This window comes from Gekko japonicus, unplaced genomic scaffold (genome assembly GCF_001447785.1).
Source record: "Gekko japonicus isolate JY-2015 unplaced genomic scaffold, Gekko_japonicus_V1.1 scaffold65, whole genome shotgun sequence".
Classification (NCBI taxonomy): domain Eukaryota; kingdom Metazoa; phylum Chordata; class Lepidosauria; order Squamata; family Gekkonidae; genus Gekko; species Gekko japonicus.
This window is the reverse complement of record NW_015165832.1, coordinates 571,105-585,635: the sequence shown is the minus strand read 5'-3', so window position 1 is coordinate 585,635 and position 14,531 is coordinate 571,105. Positions and strand designations below refer to the sequence as shown.

General features: G+C 46.7%; 1 protein-coding gene across 1 annotated transcript in view; it reads right to left on the bottom strand.

Annotated features, from left to right (window-relative positions):
- Positions 1-14,531, bottom strand: part of ABTB2 (ankyrin repeat and BTB (POZ) domain containing 2) — a 240,720-nt gene that overhangs the window by 69,033 nt on the left and 157,156 nt on the right. Inside the window, exon 3 of the mRNA XM_015410876.1 lies at positions 11,006-11,219. Within this exon, the coding sequence (XP_015266362.1) occupies positions 11,006-11,219 (214 nt within the window). The remainder of the gene's footprint in view (positions 1-11,005; positions 11,220-14,531) is intronic.

Here is a 14,531-nt window from a genome sequence, read left to right as displayed (position 1 = left end):
CCTCCTTAACCTGCCTGTGAGATGGAAGAACAGCCCAGAGTGGGTTTTAGATTAATTATGGACACCATCTGGAGACTACTAAATTGGGATTGACTGACTGATGATTTTAAGGTCTTAATGTTGCTTTGAATAATGTTATGATGATGTTTTTAACCTGCAGTAAATCACCCAGAGCCCTGTGCACTCAGGGATTGGGAGATCCACAAATTTAAAATATGAATAAATAAATCAATTAATATATCCAAGGGAGGCCATTCAAATTTGGCAATTGATGATGCTCCTTAAACAGAAATACTATGTCATGGGGAATAAACAGGCTGACAACCAATGAATGCTGACATTATGGATAATGGGAAATCTATTTTTAAAACATTCATCTCCAAATGAAGCTACTCCATCAAAGTGCATGATCTCTTCCCCCCCCTCCCCCCAGCAGTGTTATTTCTCCTTTGGGTGTATGGAACAATTTGGAGTATGCCATTGTAAGAAATACCCCAAAAGGAGAACATGCAGGAAGAAGGCAGTTCCCATTTATCCTCCTCACATCTCCAATGCTGCCAATTTGTATCTACAGATTAGGACTGCCAACTGACAAGTAAAAGTACATAACTGGTTAATTTATGCTTTGGGGCGACCGTCCAAATGCATTGTACAAAGTCAGAAATTTGGCCTGTAGAGCTGGATTTTTTTTTCAGCCTGTGCCTTCATTTTGACTTACTGTGCATTGTATATCCTACGCATTTACAGTGGAGTGCCAGATTGTTCAACTGAGTCCCTCTTCTCTACTTTACAGGATGCTCCACGTGAAATTCCACGGCTCATTCCTCAGAGACTCTGTTGCTCCAAGGCAGGTTGGTGGCAGAGCAACATGGTGTTGTGGGAGCAGCAGCAGCAGCAGCTATGGAGCATTTGTCTGGGCATTTCCCTGTGGAGCCCCACTCTCAAGCACCAGCCGTTTCAAAAGCAAAATTTAGCAACTCAGCCACAGAATCTAAAATGTCTTTACATTCCCCTTACTGCACCTTTTGCCCCTCACAAAGTTATGTGTAAGATAAAGTATTTCCTCCAAAATAGGAAATCATTATATCGTTTATGAATCTGATACTTAAACATACTAACCAGAACAGAATCCACAATATCAATTTTTAGTGCACTGCACAGTGACTATCTGATAAGGTATGGGTTTGTAGCCACTTCACACGCAGACTCATTTTAAAAACTCCTGACACATTCTGAGGGCCTCTACCATACAAAGCCCAGAACAAGGTCTCTCTTGTTTAAATGAGCTGGCCCCTCTGTATTCATGAAAGGCTTTTTTTTTTTTTGCGGTGCTCACAGCTTTTTCAGCCTACAGTCAGTTTCCACCAAGTTGGCAAGTTCTGAATTTTTATTTCTAATTGGATGGCATATACTCCCCCTCAGAGCTCTGAAATAAAATGTGTACTGGCTTTCATCATGAAAACCAATTGAGATACCAAGTTGGACTGCCTCCACTCTCAAAGTCTGTTTATTCTGTTTCCTTGCTGTCATTCAGAATAAAATACTACACTGCAGCAATCTTAGGCATTCTAAATCATGGTATGTTGGCAAACTGGATATCTCATACACTTATGCCAATGTAGACTCCAAAGTCAGAGCAATCTTTTTCTTGAATTTCCAGAATATATTATTTGCCACAGCAAGAAAGTTCCTTTGTAAGATGGCATGTGCCATCAGTTTTGCAAACACAGAAATAAGGGAAAGCAGCTATGGAATTCGCATATCAGTCTCATTCAGGCAACCACTTCAAATCTAACAAAAATATAAGCTGCATACTGAAGAGTTATCACCTCATGCCTTTGCTGTTGCTATAACTCAAACAACAACACAAATATGGCATCTCTGCATATGCTTTTTTAAAAAAAATAGAATTGACTGAGACGCTGTGAAAGGCAATACATTGATAAAGAGGACATCTGAATGCTGCTCACAACTCTGCCATTAGCCTAATCAATAATCCTGACTAAGGCTTCCTTGGGAGATAGCACCATGGATTGCAGTGGGGCTTCTGAGTGAATGCACACAACAGCACACTGGAAATCACAATCTCCAGGGGAGTTTTGGGTTTTTTTAACTTATTTTAAAAAATTTCCAAAAGATTTCACTAGAAAAGTCAACAGACGGCTGAATTTGACCATGGATTACTGTGCCATGACTCGAAGGACCCTTTCATCCCCGTCTACGCAAGAACCAGGCTCCAACTCCCTTGTAATATAGAACTGAATTACACTGCCATTTGTGTTGAGAGAGAAAAACGTGAACTGGGAAACCAGTATACAAGCTTCAGTGCTGTGTGCTTTTCATGTCTGAAAGTATGTCACTGGTTATTAGATCTCTGTGAAAGCCCAAGAGATGTTGCAGCACAGGCGTCTAGATGAATTCTTACAAAATGTGTTCTGTGATGACAACATCTTATTTTGGAGGAGTCCTTCAGGTAGCCAGGGATTTGCTGCAATGTGAAAGAAGCTCGCTTTTATTCTAGTACACAGGTGTGGCAAGTGTTTGGCAGGTTGCAACATAGCTTTTTGGGGCAGCACAATCTTCAGCGCCAGTTAGTCGGAGTTCTATTATTAGTGCACCTTCAAAAGGTCCCATGTTGATAGTGGCATGCATATATATTGCAGCAACAAATGTAGAAAGTACTTCATGAGCTTGCTCAGAAGAACCAGCATGGTGCAATGGTTCAAATGCTCGTCTAGGGAAACCCATGTTCAAGACCTTCCAATCAGCTATGATGGTTGGTTGGAACCATGCACTAACTCAGCATACAAAAACAAGAGTTAACAAACAGATGTGAGAATGAATATGTGAGAACTAGTGCACCTGGTTTTTGGCCACTGTGTGACAGAGTGTTGACTGGATGGACCATTGGACTGATCCAACATGTCTTCTCTTATGTTATGTTCTCTTAACAAAGTATGAGTTCAGTGGCAACTTCAAGACCAACAAAGTTCAATTCTGGGTATAAGTGAGAATTGAACTTTGTTGGTCTTGAAGGTGCCACTGGACTCAAACTTTGTTCCCACAACTGTTTGTTAACTCTTGTATTTGTATGCTAATTTACTGCCATTCACAGATCTTACCAAGCGCCTTAATCCAGTCTCAGCTATAATCACCCAGTTACTTATGCATCTTGATTTTACTGTGCCCTTCCTGGCAACTAACCCCTCCCTCTCTCTTCCTATATGTAATAGTTGAGGAAATTCTGTTTCACTGTATCTGAAGAAGTGTGCTGGCACACAAAAGCTTACACTTGGAATAAAACTTGGTTGGTCCTAAAGGTGCCACTGGACTAAAACACTATTCTGCTGCTTCAGACCAACATGGCTACCCACCCGAATCTATCGGTAAGGCTACACATCACTTGAATGGATGAATATTCCATGACTCATCTTTGCTGATGAAACTGTGGAGGGGGGGCAGAGGCAAGGCCATTTGTAGGGCATATGAAGAACTGGTAGGTAGGAGAAGATGAGCTTGCCTCTTCCTGTGCCTCCCAATGCTACTTTGCAAATGCCTTTTCCCAATGCAGCTGGGCTTACTTCTAGTTTCTGAATGTGGCTCAATAAAATACAACAGACAGCATGGGGAGAAGGGGATTGCAAGAGAGGGAAGGTGGTCCAGAGAAGGTTTCACTGCCCATTTCAGGCCAGCAGTTCTCTCCTACAAGCATCTCACCTCTGCATACATGGCAAACTCCCTCACTCTACATCCCGGCTTGAGTGTAACATTTTATTTATTTCGAGAGCCCTGTTCCTTTTCTTCTCCTCCCCAAAACTTTACTGTTAACAAATAGAGGAACAGTAAGGAAAGAGCCAGACCTTAAGATGAACCTGATACAAACCGCTGCACAGTGTCTTTGAACAGGGATTAGAGCCAAACGGAATGTAATTAATACCAGGCCAGAGAAGCTTCCTTTGATTTCAGCAACACAGTATTAATGGTGGCTCCAGTTAACATGGTTCCATTTTCCAAGCCACACTGCATCTTTCAGAACACTGTCTTAGCCTTGACTCTATGGTTAGTTACTAGGAAAAGATTTGGAAAACCTTTCCTCCCACTCATTCCATGTGGCAACATCGGTAGTCACCAGGGGTTTTTTCATAGAAAAAGAGGTGCAGGAGCTCATTAGCATAACACATTAGCATATGCCACACCCCCTGACATCACCCAAAGTGTGTCAGAAGGCCACACCCCCTGACATCATCGGAAGTGTGTCAGAAGGCAACACCCACCGCTCAGGCTCCACTGGACTGTTTTAGATTGCTAGCTATGGGGGGGGGGGACATGCAGATCTGTCCTAGCAGAGGAGGGAAAACTTGTGCCTGAATAAAACTTGGTCTTAAAGGGGCCACTGAACTGCTTTGGATTGACAGACATGGGGGGGGGGGAGATGCAGATTCTCCCTCACAGAGGAGCGACAGATGGCACCTGAATAATTCCCCCCCCCACCTTCTTCAACTAACCTCCCAGGCTAAAGGGCAGAGAGACTCACTTTGCAAACCACCAGAACACCCCAGATCGCCTCTAGCATGCTGCAGAGGCTGGTTCCCCACCACCACCACCTTCTTCAACTAACGTCCCAGGCTTAAGGGCAGAGAGACTCACTTTGCAAGCCACCAGAACACCCCAGATCGCCTCTAGCACACTGCAGAGGCAGGCTCCCCCCACACCTTCTTCAACTAACGTCCCAGGCTTAAGGGCACAGAGACTCACTTTGCAAACCACCAGAACACACCAGATCGCCTCTAGCCAGGGACGGAAGGAAGAGATCTTTCCTGGGGCCTGGGGCTCCGTGCGCCTCCGGGAAGATGGAGGATGGGGCTGGAGTCCTTGCCTGGGCTGTGCGCAGTGGCCTGAAGGAGGCAGGCAGGGAGAGATCTTTCCCGGAGCACTGGCTCTGGGAAGATGGAGGATGGGGCTGGGGGGGAGCTTGCCTGGGCCGCGCACAGTGGCCCCAGGCAGGCAAGAAGGGACGGGGGGGGAGATCTTTCCCGGAGCAGGGGTCTCCAGGAGGATTTAGGACGGGGCGGACCCTCCTGCTTCTGCCTCCTTCTGCAACAAAATGAGGCTGGAAGCAGGGGGCGGCTGGAAGCAGGGGGAGGGGCTTCACCTTGTGCCTGCCCCCTGGTGCCTCACTCCCGGAGCGCGTACTGGGGCGCTCAGGCCCCATCCAAGGCCTGGTAGTCACCATGTATAGGAGATCTCTAGAGAACTGGGTTTGATGAAGCTTGTCCAACACTGGAAGCAACCATTGTTTTGGGCAGAAACAGGCAAATAGTCTCCCCTATCATTCCCCCTCCCCGCTTGGTTCAGAATTTGACTTGCCAAATTGAGCTGTTTTATAAAGAAACTTTAAAAGTTCATTAGAAAACCAACACCCAGTGTTTGGAGGGCACTGTCCCCACACACATCATGCTCCTGATAACATCATGAACTCAAGAGGGTTTCTGAATGCTCTGTCTACTGACAGACTTCCACCCATGACCCCACAAACTCCTTTACTTGGCTGTTGTAGCAAAATGGAGAGAGGTTTCTCTTCTTCTCTGTCCTTCCTCCCCTTGTGCCTTGAATGCTGTTTTGGTACCAGGCACCCCAGGTGTAGGTTGCTACACATCTTGACATACATTGTTGTCAGGATGGTCAACATTCCTCAATTTTTTAAATGAACCAATACAGCCTTTTACAAACACCTGCAATTTTTTTCTATATTGTGGACAATACCCTTCCTCAAAAGAAAACCTGAATTTTGTAGTTGTGGGCCTCTGACAATAATCCCCCTGCTCTTCTCAGAAGTACAGTTTAGCATGAATGAGTTTTGCATGGCAGCCAAAAAAGTTACTGTGCTGACAGCATCCGCATTATTTGCCTTGCTACCTGACTAAGAGTTTTAACTGGGCTTGCAGTGCACATCGAAAGCACATTCCAGAGAGACAACAGTGCACAATGGAGCAGTGCAGAGTTTGCAGCTGATCTAGCACAGCTTAAAAAGGCTGGCTCTCCGGGCTTGCCAGGGCAGAGTCAGTGAATCAATGCCTCTATGCATCACACTGTGTGCCTAGCACACTCAAAGCCAATCTTGACTTGCTTTTTCCTCTCACTGGAAATGAACAAACTGAATCCTGTAGACTGAGAAACTCTGCAATGTTTCTCTCATGTTAAATGACAGGCATTGAAATCATTATGGCAAGATATAAAATATACACTAGAATATTTTCAGGGGCTGATTGAATTTTTGACGTTTTTGGCTTCTGGGTACTTTTGGGTTTCTGTTAGCATGGGTTGCATTTGTTGTTGTTGTTCAGTCGCACAGTCGAGTCCGACTCTTCGCGACCCCATGGATCATCTCCCGCCAGGCCCTACTGTCTTCCGCCGTCCTCTGAAGTTGGCTCAATTTCATGTTCGTTGCATCGATGACACTGTCTAACCATCTCATCTTTTGCCGTCCCCGTCTTCTTTGACTTTCGATCTTTCCCAGCATCAGGGTCTTCTCCAGTGAGTGCTCCCTTCTCATTTGGTGGCCAAAGTATTTGAGCTTCAGTTTCATTATCTGGCCTTCCAGGGAACAGTCAGGGTTGATTTCTTTTAGGATTGACTGATTTGATCTTTTTGCAGTCCAAGGGACTCTCAAGAGTCTTCTCCAGCACCATAGTTCAAAAGAATCTATTCTTCGGCGCTCGGCCTTCCTTATAGTCCAACTCTCGCAGCCATACATGACTACTGGGAATACCATTGCTTTGACCATGCGGACTTTTGTTGGCAGGGTGATGTCTCTACTTTTTATCATGCTGTTTAGGTTCGCCATCGCTTTCCTCCCAAGGAGCAGGCGTCTTTTAATTTCATGGCTGCAGTCACAGTCTGCGGTGATCTGGGATCCCAGGAATGTGAAGTCTGTCACTACTTCCACGACTTCCCCTTCTATTTGCCAAGGAGTGATGGGGTCGGATGCCATGATCTTAGTTTTTTTGATGTTGAGCTTCAAGCCCACTTTTGCGCTCTCCTCTTTTACCCTGAGCAAGAGGCTCTTTAGGTCCTCTTGGGTTGCCTTAATATTTGCCATTTGTTTATCCTGGCAGATGAAAACATTCCCTTTCTTCCTTACAACTAAAAAACAATGGGTTGGACACTCAGCCTGTGAGTAGAAGAGGCTCTTGGAGGTGGACTTTCTTTCCCTTCTTACAGAAGTCCCTTTTGTGGCCTGTGCAAAGCTGATGCTGAGAGCCGAGGAAGCCTCATGGACTAAATGCCCAAAGTTATGGGGAGGTGGGCAGTGAGGAGGGGGAACTGGGCAACCTATCCCCTTACGTGAGCAGAAGGCTTGCTCTGACTGAAGAAGAGGAAGATGGCAGCAATAATGCCTGATACTCTCCTTTTCACTGTCGCCTCCCTCCCACTGGAGGGCATTTTGTCCATGATACTCATCTGACCCCAAGTATCATCTGGGAAAGATTGAAGGTCAAAGAAGATGGGGACAGCAAAGGATGAGATGGTTAGACAGTGTCATAGATGCAACGAACATGAAATTGAGCCAACTTCAGAGGACGGCGGAAGACAGGAAGGCCTGGCGTGATCTGGTCCATGGGGTCGCAAAGAGTCGGACTTGACTGTGCGACTGAACAACAAATCATCTTTTCAGAGTTCCAGGGGGCTGCTGTGAGAAGGAGAAAATAGGGAAGATCTGCTTCCATGAATATCTTGTGCTTGCGTTTTGTAGCAGTCAACTACATATACTTATATAAAATGAGGTACACTTAGTCACCATTATAACAAATGGAAATTTTGCCATAGTATTCAATGAAACACCTAATTGTCCTGATCTAGGGGTATGTGTACATGGAAGGAATGTTCCACATGTGTATCCTTAGCTGAATGGGAAGGGGTAGCATGCACAACATTCCCCAGAGAGGGGCTGTGTGTACGGAGCCCTTTAAAAAACTGGAATCCTTTCCATTTGCTGTTTGGTAGATCGGAGCTGCGGTGGCTCAAGTGGTTAAGACGCTGAACTGCAGGCTGTGGAAGGTCAGTAGTTCAGCAGTTCAAGACCCAGGTGCCGCAAGACAGGGTAAGCTCCTGTTTCTAGTTCCAGCTCCTGCCAACCTAGCAGTTCGAAAGCAAGAAACTGCAAGTAGATAAATAGGTACCACTTCAGTGGGAAGGTAACAGCGTTCTGTGTGCCTTGGTGTTTAGTCATGCCGGCCACATGACCACGGAAACGTCTTCGGACAGCGCTGGCTCTTCGGCTTTGAAATGGAGATGAGCACCGCAACCCTAGAGTCGGATTCGACTGGCTTTCGAGCAAGGGAACCTTTACCTTTTACCTTTTAGGTAGAGAGATGGTCTGGATTCTGTATCTCCTCCTCTTCTTTGGCATATAGCACACAGAACTGAAACTTTTAAAACAGAGTATCCCTTGTGTAGCCCAAGATGCCACACATATACTCCACTGAATCATGTTTATTTTAAATATTACCTTAAATTTCCTGTACAACTAAGTCTCAAACAGAAATTATTGATGTTGTTGCGGCACGTAACATTGATTTAACAATAAAACAGAGTTACAGCTTGAAAAGCAATTCTGGCATTCCACTCTCTGGCCCAATGCCTGTGAGAGAAGTTTGTGGGGAAGACTAAAATTGCTCGTATTTTAATGCACATCCCACTCTGATCAACAGCCCTCACTGTACCCAACAGGGAAAACAACAAGTAGCCAGTGTGCTAGGATCATGCTGAGCTGTCATGGAAAAAAGAAAAATCCAAGCACAGAATTTGTGCCTGCTTGCATATTCTGGCCCACAAAGCAATCTTGCAAAGCTATTAGTGACCTCTATACCCTATGGCTGCAAGGGAACAAAGTTTCAAGCCCCAGAAGTGTTCTTCTGGTCTCTTCTACCATGACCATTGTATTGTAAAAAAAATGAAGTCTGGAAAAAGTCTTTAGAGAGTCATGCTTGCTTTGAGATATTGTTGAGGGTTTCCAGTGAGCAGATATTTAACTCCTGGGATGAATTTTTCACCATTTCCACCATTTCTTCTAGCCACAGCAACCTAAAGCTAAACAACTGTGGTATGCCATATTGTCACTGCATTCTTGTGGGAGAGGTGGGAGAGGATTCCTCCAACAGAATTTCCCCCCCTCCAAAGACATTTTTAGAATGGGTGTGGACAGGGCTATTTTTGGGCAGGAACGCACAGGAACGGAGTTCCGGCTGGCTCCCACGTTGGCCACGCCCAGCAGGAACTCATTACCATAATAGGCCACACCCAATAGCAGAAACTCATTAGGATTGGCTACATTAGGGGTGTGTGGCCTAACATGCAAAGGAGTTCCTGCTACAAAAAAAGTCCTGGGTTTTGACAACAAACAAGGTAAACAGAATAAGAAGGGAAAGGTGGGTGTGGCTGGATGACCACACTTCTGGTAACATGGGGTGTGGCCTAATGTGCTAATGAGCGGTGCTGTCAGGGTGTGGCCTAATATGCTAATGAGTTTTGCTCTTGGGTGTGGCCTATTATGCTAATGAGTTCCTGCTGGGCTTTTTCTACAAAAAGAGCCCTGGGTGTGGAAAAAAAAGAAAATAAAAGAAAGAAGAAGAAACACATGCTGCTATGGAGACTATTGAGGTATACCGCCACCCAAAATTTTAAGCTGCACAGGGCACAGGGATTTGCTGAAATATATTATCTTTCCCTTATGACCAGGGGTCGTTTCGTAGAAAAAGAGCTAGGGGAACTCATTAGCATAACTAATTAGCATATGCCACACCCCCTGACATCACCGGAAGTGTGTCATAAGGCCATAACCCCTGACATCACCGGAGGTGTGTCATAAGGCCACACACCCTGCCCCCAACGGTTCCGGCTGCCACCGCCGGCCTTGCAGCTCCACTGCCGAGCCCCATGAGGGGCCCGGTGATGGACCTGCAAGGCCTGCGGGAGTGCAAGGAAGCCCCGCAAAGGCCCTCCCTGGCCCCAGGCAGGCAGGGGTGGGGAGAGGCAGGGAGGAAGCAACTTACCCTCCCTCTTCTCCTGCCTCCTCCCTCTTCTCCTGCCTCCTCCTGGCTGAATGAGGGCCGGAAGCGGGGTGGCCAGAAGCAGGGGGTGGGGCTTCGTCATGTGCCCCGCCCCCCGCGATCCCCCCCGAAATGACCTCTGCTTATGACCAACACAATTGCTAAGGGCCTAGTCTAACAAGGCCAAAAAGTATGGGCAGAGACAGGGAGAGTTCCCAGTGCCATTGGTGATGTCATGATGGAAGCTCTTAATGCCTCACAGCCGATCAGCAGAAAGGAAAGGAAACCCAGCCTCTGCTCCCCTTCCCTCTTCTTTGGGGAAATAGTGGGCACATTCTGAACAAGCCCGTTTTCAGCAAACTCAGAGAATTTCAAGGTATGGGAGAAGCAGATTTTAAAATGATGAGCAGGGTGCCATGGGAAAGGAGGGTAGGAGAGCCAAGAACATGCCACCTGGAGGTAAAAATAGTACTCTTCTTAGGAAACAGAGAATCTGAGATAGACTGTTCTCTCTCTCTCTCTCTCTCTCTCTCTCCCTCTCTCTCTCTATATATATACACACACATATATATACACACACACACATACATACACTATACACTATTTTATCCCTGGATATTATGGCTGCAAATTGGCAGTCTTTCAGTTAAAAGAGGGAAAAGCCCTACTGCCAGTCCTGGACGTCTGGTAATCTATACTGAAAAGCACACTTTGTGAGTAATTATATAGTATCTGCCTTACTTGCAAAAGTTGACAACCAAGAAAACTTGCTTCCTAGTTCTCGTTCCAACAGTTTGGCAAAGCTGTGAAAGAAAACTGGCAGCATTACAGGAATTACTGAAGGCTGATACGTAGAATTCAGCAGAACTGAATACACAGCTTCAAGCGCACGATGTCACACAATGAAGCCCTGTCAGTCTGAAAGGCATCCTTGGACTGTAAACTGCCAGACTTACCGCTCATTATTTAGGGCCATCCTTGGCGGATCCAAGTTGGGGTTTTCCATGGACTCCATTTGAGGGCAGCGTAAAAAATAATAAAGGGTGTGAAGGGCATCGGGAGACCAGGTTATGGGTTGCTGCTGCTGCCTGGTTTGTCGAACAGGGCTCATGCCCGGGCGGAGGGTATTCAAACACTGCATATGGTGCATTGCTCGTGACACTAAGTCACCTGGAAAAGAAACAGAGAAAGAAACAAGGATAGTTTTATTTTATTCTGATGAATGCCTTTTGCCCCAATGATCACTGATCCGGTGAACCAGCTGCAGTGTTCCCTCTAAGCTGAGTTAGAGTGAGCTAGCTCACAGTTTTTTAGTCTCTGGCTCACACATTTTTGTCCCAGCTCAGGAAGGAGGGCTCCAGAGCAAACTAATTTATGCAGGAGCCAAATTGCTTGCTCACAACTTTAATGCCAGTAGCTCACAAAGTAGAATTTTTGCTCATGAGACTCCACAGCTTAGAGGGAACATTGACCAGCTGTATTGATATCCAAGCCAATTATCCTAAGAAGATATTTGTGTGTGTGTGTTTTTTGACCAAGCTATCTAAAATTAACCAGACTTTCTACTGGAATTAGGAAAGCCTCTATTTCACTACTAAAATTGAGTTTCCAGTTCCTGGCCTCGAAGCCCCACCTGCAGATGAGAGTCAGTTGGTAACCAAAAATAGGGCATTTTTGGTGGTGGCTCACCTTTGGAATGGCCTCCCCCTGGAGGCTTGTTTGGCACCTACCTTACTGTCTTTTAGGTAGGCCAAAGTATTTCTTTGTAATCTGCTGAATGTTGTTTTATGCAGTTTTTATGCCCCTGGCATGTTTTTACAGCTTAAACATTTTTTTTTTAACTTTTTTGTTTTTATTGTTGTACTGTACTGTTTTTAATCTGAGAGTCACTTCAAGCAGGTCTCTGGAGAGGCAACAAATTGATTTTTCTAAATAAATAAATACGAAACCTTCCACCATGGGAAGATTTTTCTCAATCATGTATTCTCCTCATGTGGTTGCTATAGGTAGTCAGTTGGGTACGCCATTTTGACAATGAGAATTAGCAAGATTCTGTCACTTTTTGTCAGTGTCATGCCCCCTCTCTGATCTTCCAGCTTTCATTTTAAAAAATGAATCCCCTAGCTCTTTTGTCCTGGAGTTATAGTGAAAAAACAGGTAATGAGAGAGAGGACACTGCAAAAAGGCTGGAGCTGAGCCAGTTAACTCTTCACTGACCAATTTATTTCTTATCTGCTACGTTCCATAACTGTCCTTTGCTTGGTTGCTTCTCACCTCTTTAACTGCAGTGAACTGTGGACAGAACATTGGAGTGAGATTTATATTGCCTTGGGGTTGTCTCCTCTGTTTTTAGCAGGGAATTTCCTTTAGCAGTAGGTGGAGCAGGAGCAGGAAAATGAATGGCTACCCCTCTGCAGTTTCACTCAGTCTGTTTTGCAATTAATTATTAAAGTTACCTTGCAGCAACTTGCCTTTGTGAAACAATGTGTGCCTCTCAGTCTTTTATTCACCAGCGGATAACCACTGTCAAGATCCTGTGCTCGGCTCCCCACCAAAATCTGGGATTAGGGCTAAAAGAAGTACAATGCTTGGGCAGGCTTAAACTCCAGTAGTTCTCACCCTAGCAAACAAAGTAGAAGGTAAAGGTTTCCCTTGCTCAAAAGCTAGTTGGATCCGACTCTAGGGGGCGGTGCTCATCTCCATTTCCAAGCCAAAGAGCCAGCACTGTCCAAAGATGTTTCCATGGTCATGTGGCCAGCATGACTAAATGCACAAAGTTCAGCACTGCAAAAGGCAGAAGGGCTAAGGAGTAGCGCTGCCAACTCTTGGTTGGAAAATACCTGGAGATTTGGGGGGTTGGAGCCTGGGGAGGACAGCGTTTGGGAAGGGACCTTGGCAGGGTATAATACCATAGGGTCCACTGGCCAATTGTCCTGGTCCTCCCCAGGAGCTCCTGGGACGAGGACCCCCTGCCAACGCCAACCCAACCCTGCAGCAAAGCCCCGGGCCCCAACTCACTGAAATGGAAGAGGCAGCGGAAGACGACAACCCTGAAACGGCCTGGAGGGAGCCAGGGAGTGCGTCAGCCCTACCGAGGCACAGCGACACCGTGCCGGCAGCTGACAAGGGGCGGGGCCCGCTGCAGCAGCAGAACACAGCAGTAGGATGAACCAGGCTCCAGCGGTGAAGGGAGTGGCCAGAACAATTACAGCCGGCTGGAGGCGGAGAAGAGAAAGTGCCCGCAAAGTCAAGCTGCAGAGACCCAGAGGGACTGGAGGCAAGCGGGATGGCTGGCGCAGAGCCTCCTGGAGGCAGGGCGGGAAGCAACAGGAGCCACCTGGGCGTCCATGGCTTTAACAGGGGGCGGGGCCAAGGGCGGAGAGGAAGGATGGGAACTAGCGGGGAATAAAAAGGCAGGTGGGGAGAATGCCAGGGAGGAAGATGACTGGCCTGGCTGGGGACCGTGGTGGCAAGAGAGAGAAAGAGAGAAAGAGCCCCGAAGCTGAATAGAAGCTGAGAAGCCAGAAAGCCAGGACGGGAAAGGGCGGTGAGGCAACCCCCTTGCAGACCCCGTCATTCTGAGGCCTTAACTCCTCCTTACCTGTTGGACCCCTCTCACCCTCGACCCCAAGGCCCAGGACGGGAGACAGGAACAAACCAGGACAGGATATCTCAGGGCTCTGGCGGCCGGTCCCAGCCTTATCAGGATGGCTACTGGGGGCCAGTCACCTATGGAGGCCCAGAGGCCTGACACCAACACTGCCATTTTCTCCAAGGGAACTGATGTCTGTCTTCTGGAGATCAGTTGTAATACCGGAAGATCTCCAAGCCCCACCTGGAGGTTATGTTACAATGTGTGTTTTAAATGTATTATCTGTGCTGATGCTGCATGTCTGTAAAGTGTCTTTGCTTGTGTGTATGTGGGCTGTGGGAAATGCTGTGCCTTGGGTTTGCCTGCTCTGCCTCTCATGTTGCACCTGAAGCTGCAAGGAGCCAGCTTTGTGCTGCATATGCTAATGGACATGTGCGCACCCACACCTTCCCAGCATGCCTCTGCATAAAGAAGACCTTCGCCATTAAGCTCAGCTTGGAGACTTTGGAAAACAACGAGCTTTCCACCATTAGAGGACCTTGGAAATCGCATGTAACTCCAACTATCTTGGGTCTGCATCACAAGAAAAACATCCTGTTATTGCCTTCTTGGGGCAAGCCATCGATCTGCAAATCAAAGGTTACCATGGGAATATGGCTTTGACACATCACCACATGGCTCCCCTTTGAAGTTAGGTCTAGAATCTGAATATCGCCCCCTCCCCTCTAGGTATAGCGTCACTACCTGCCCACCTATAGGGATAGAAAGGGGACAGATTTAAGGGGTAGATTGGCCTTAAGTCAATCCCCCAAAACAAGGTTTTAAAAAGAGAAACACAGCCTTTGTTTCTCTGGTTAGGGTTAGCTCATCCCCCCCCCACCTTTCTGCAA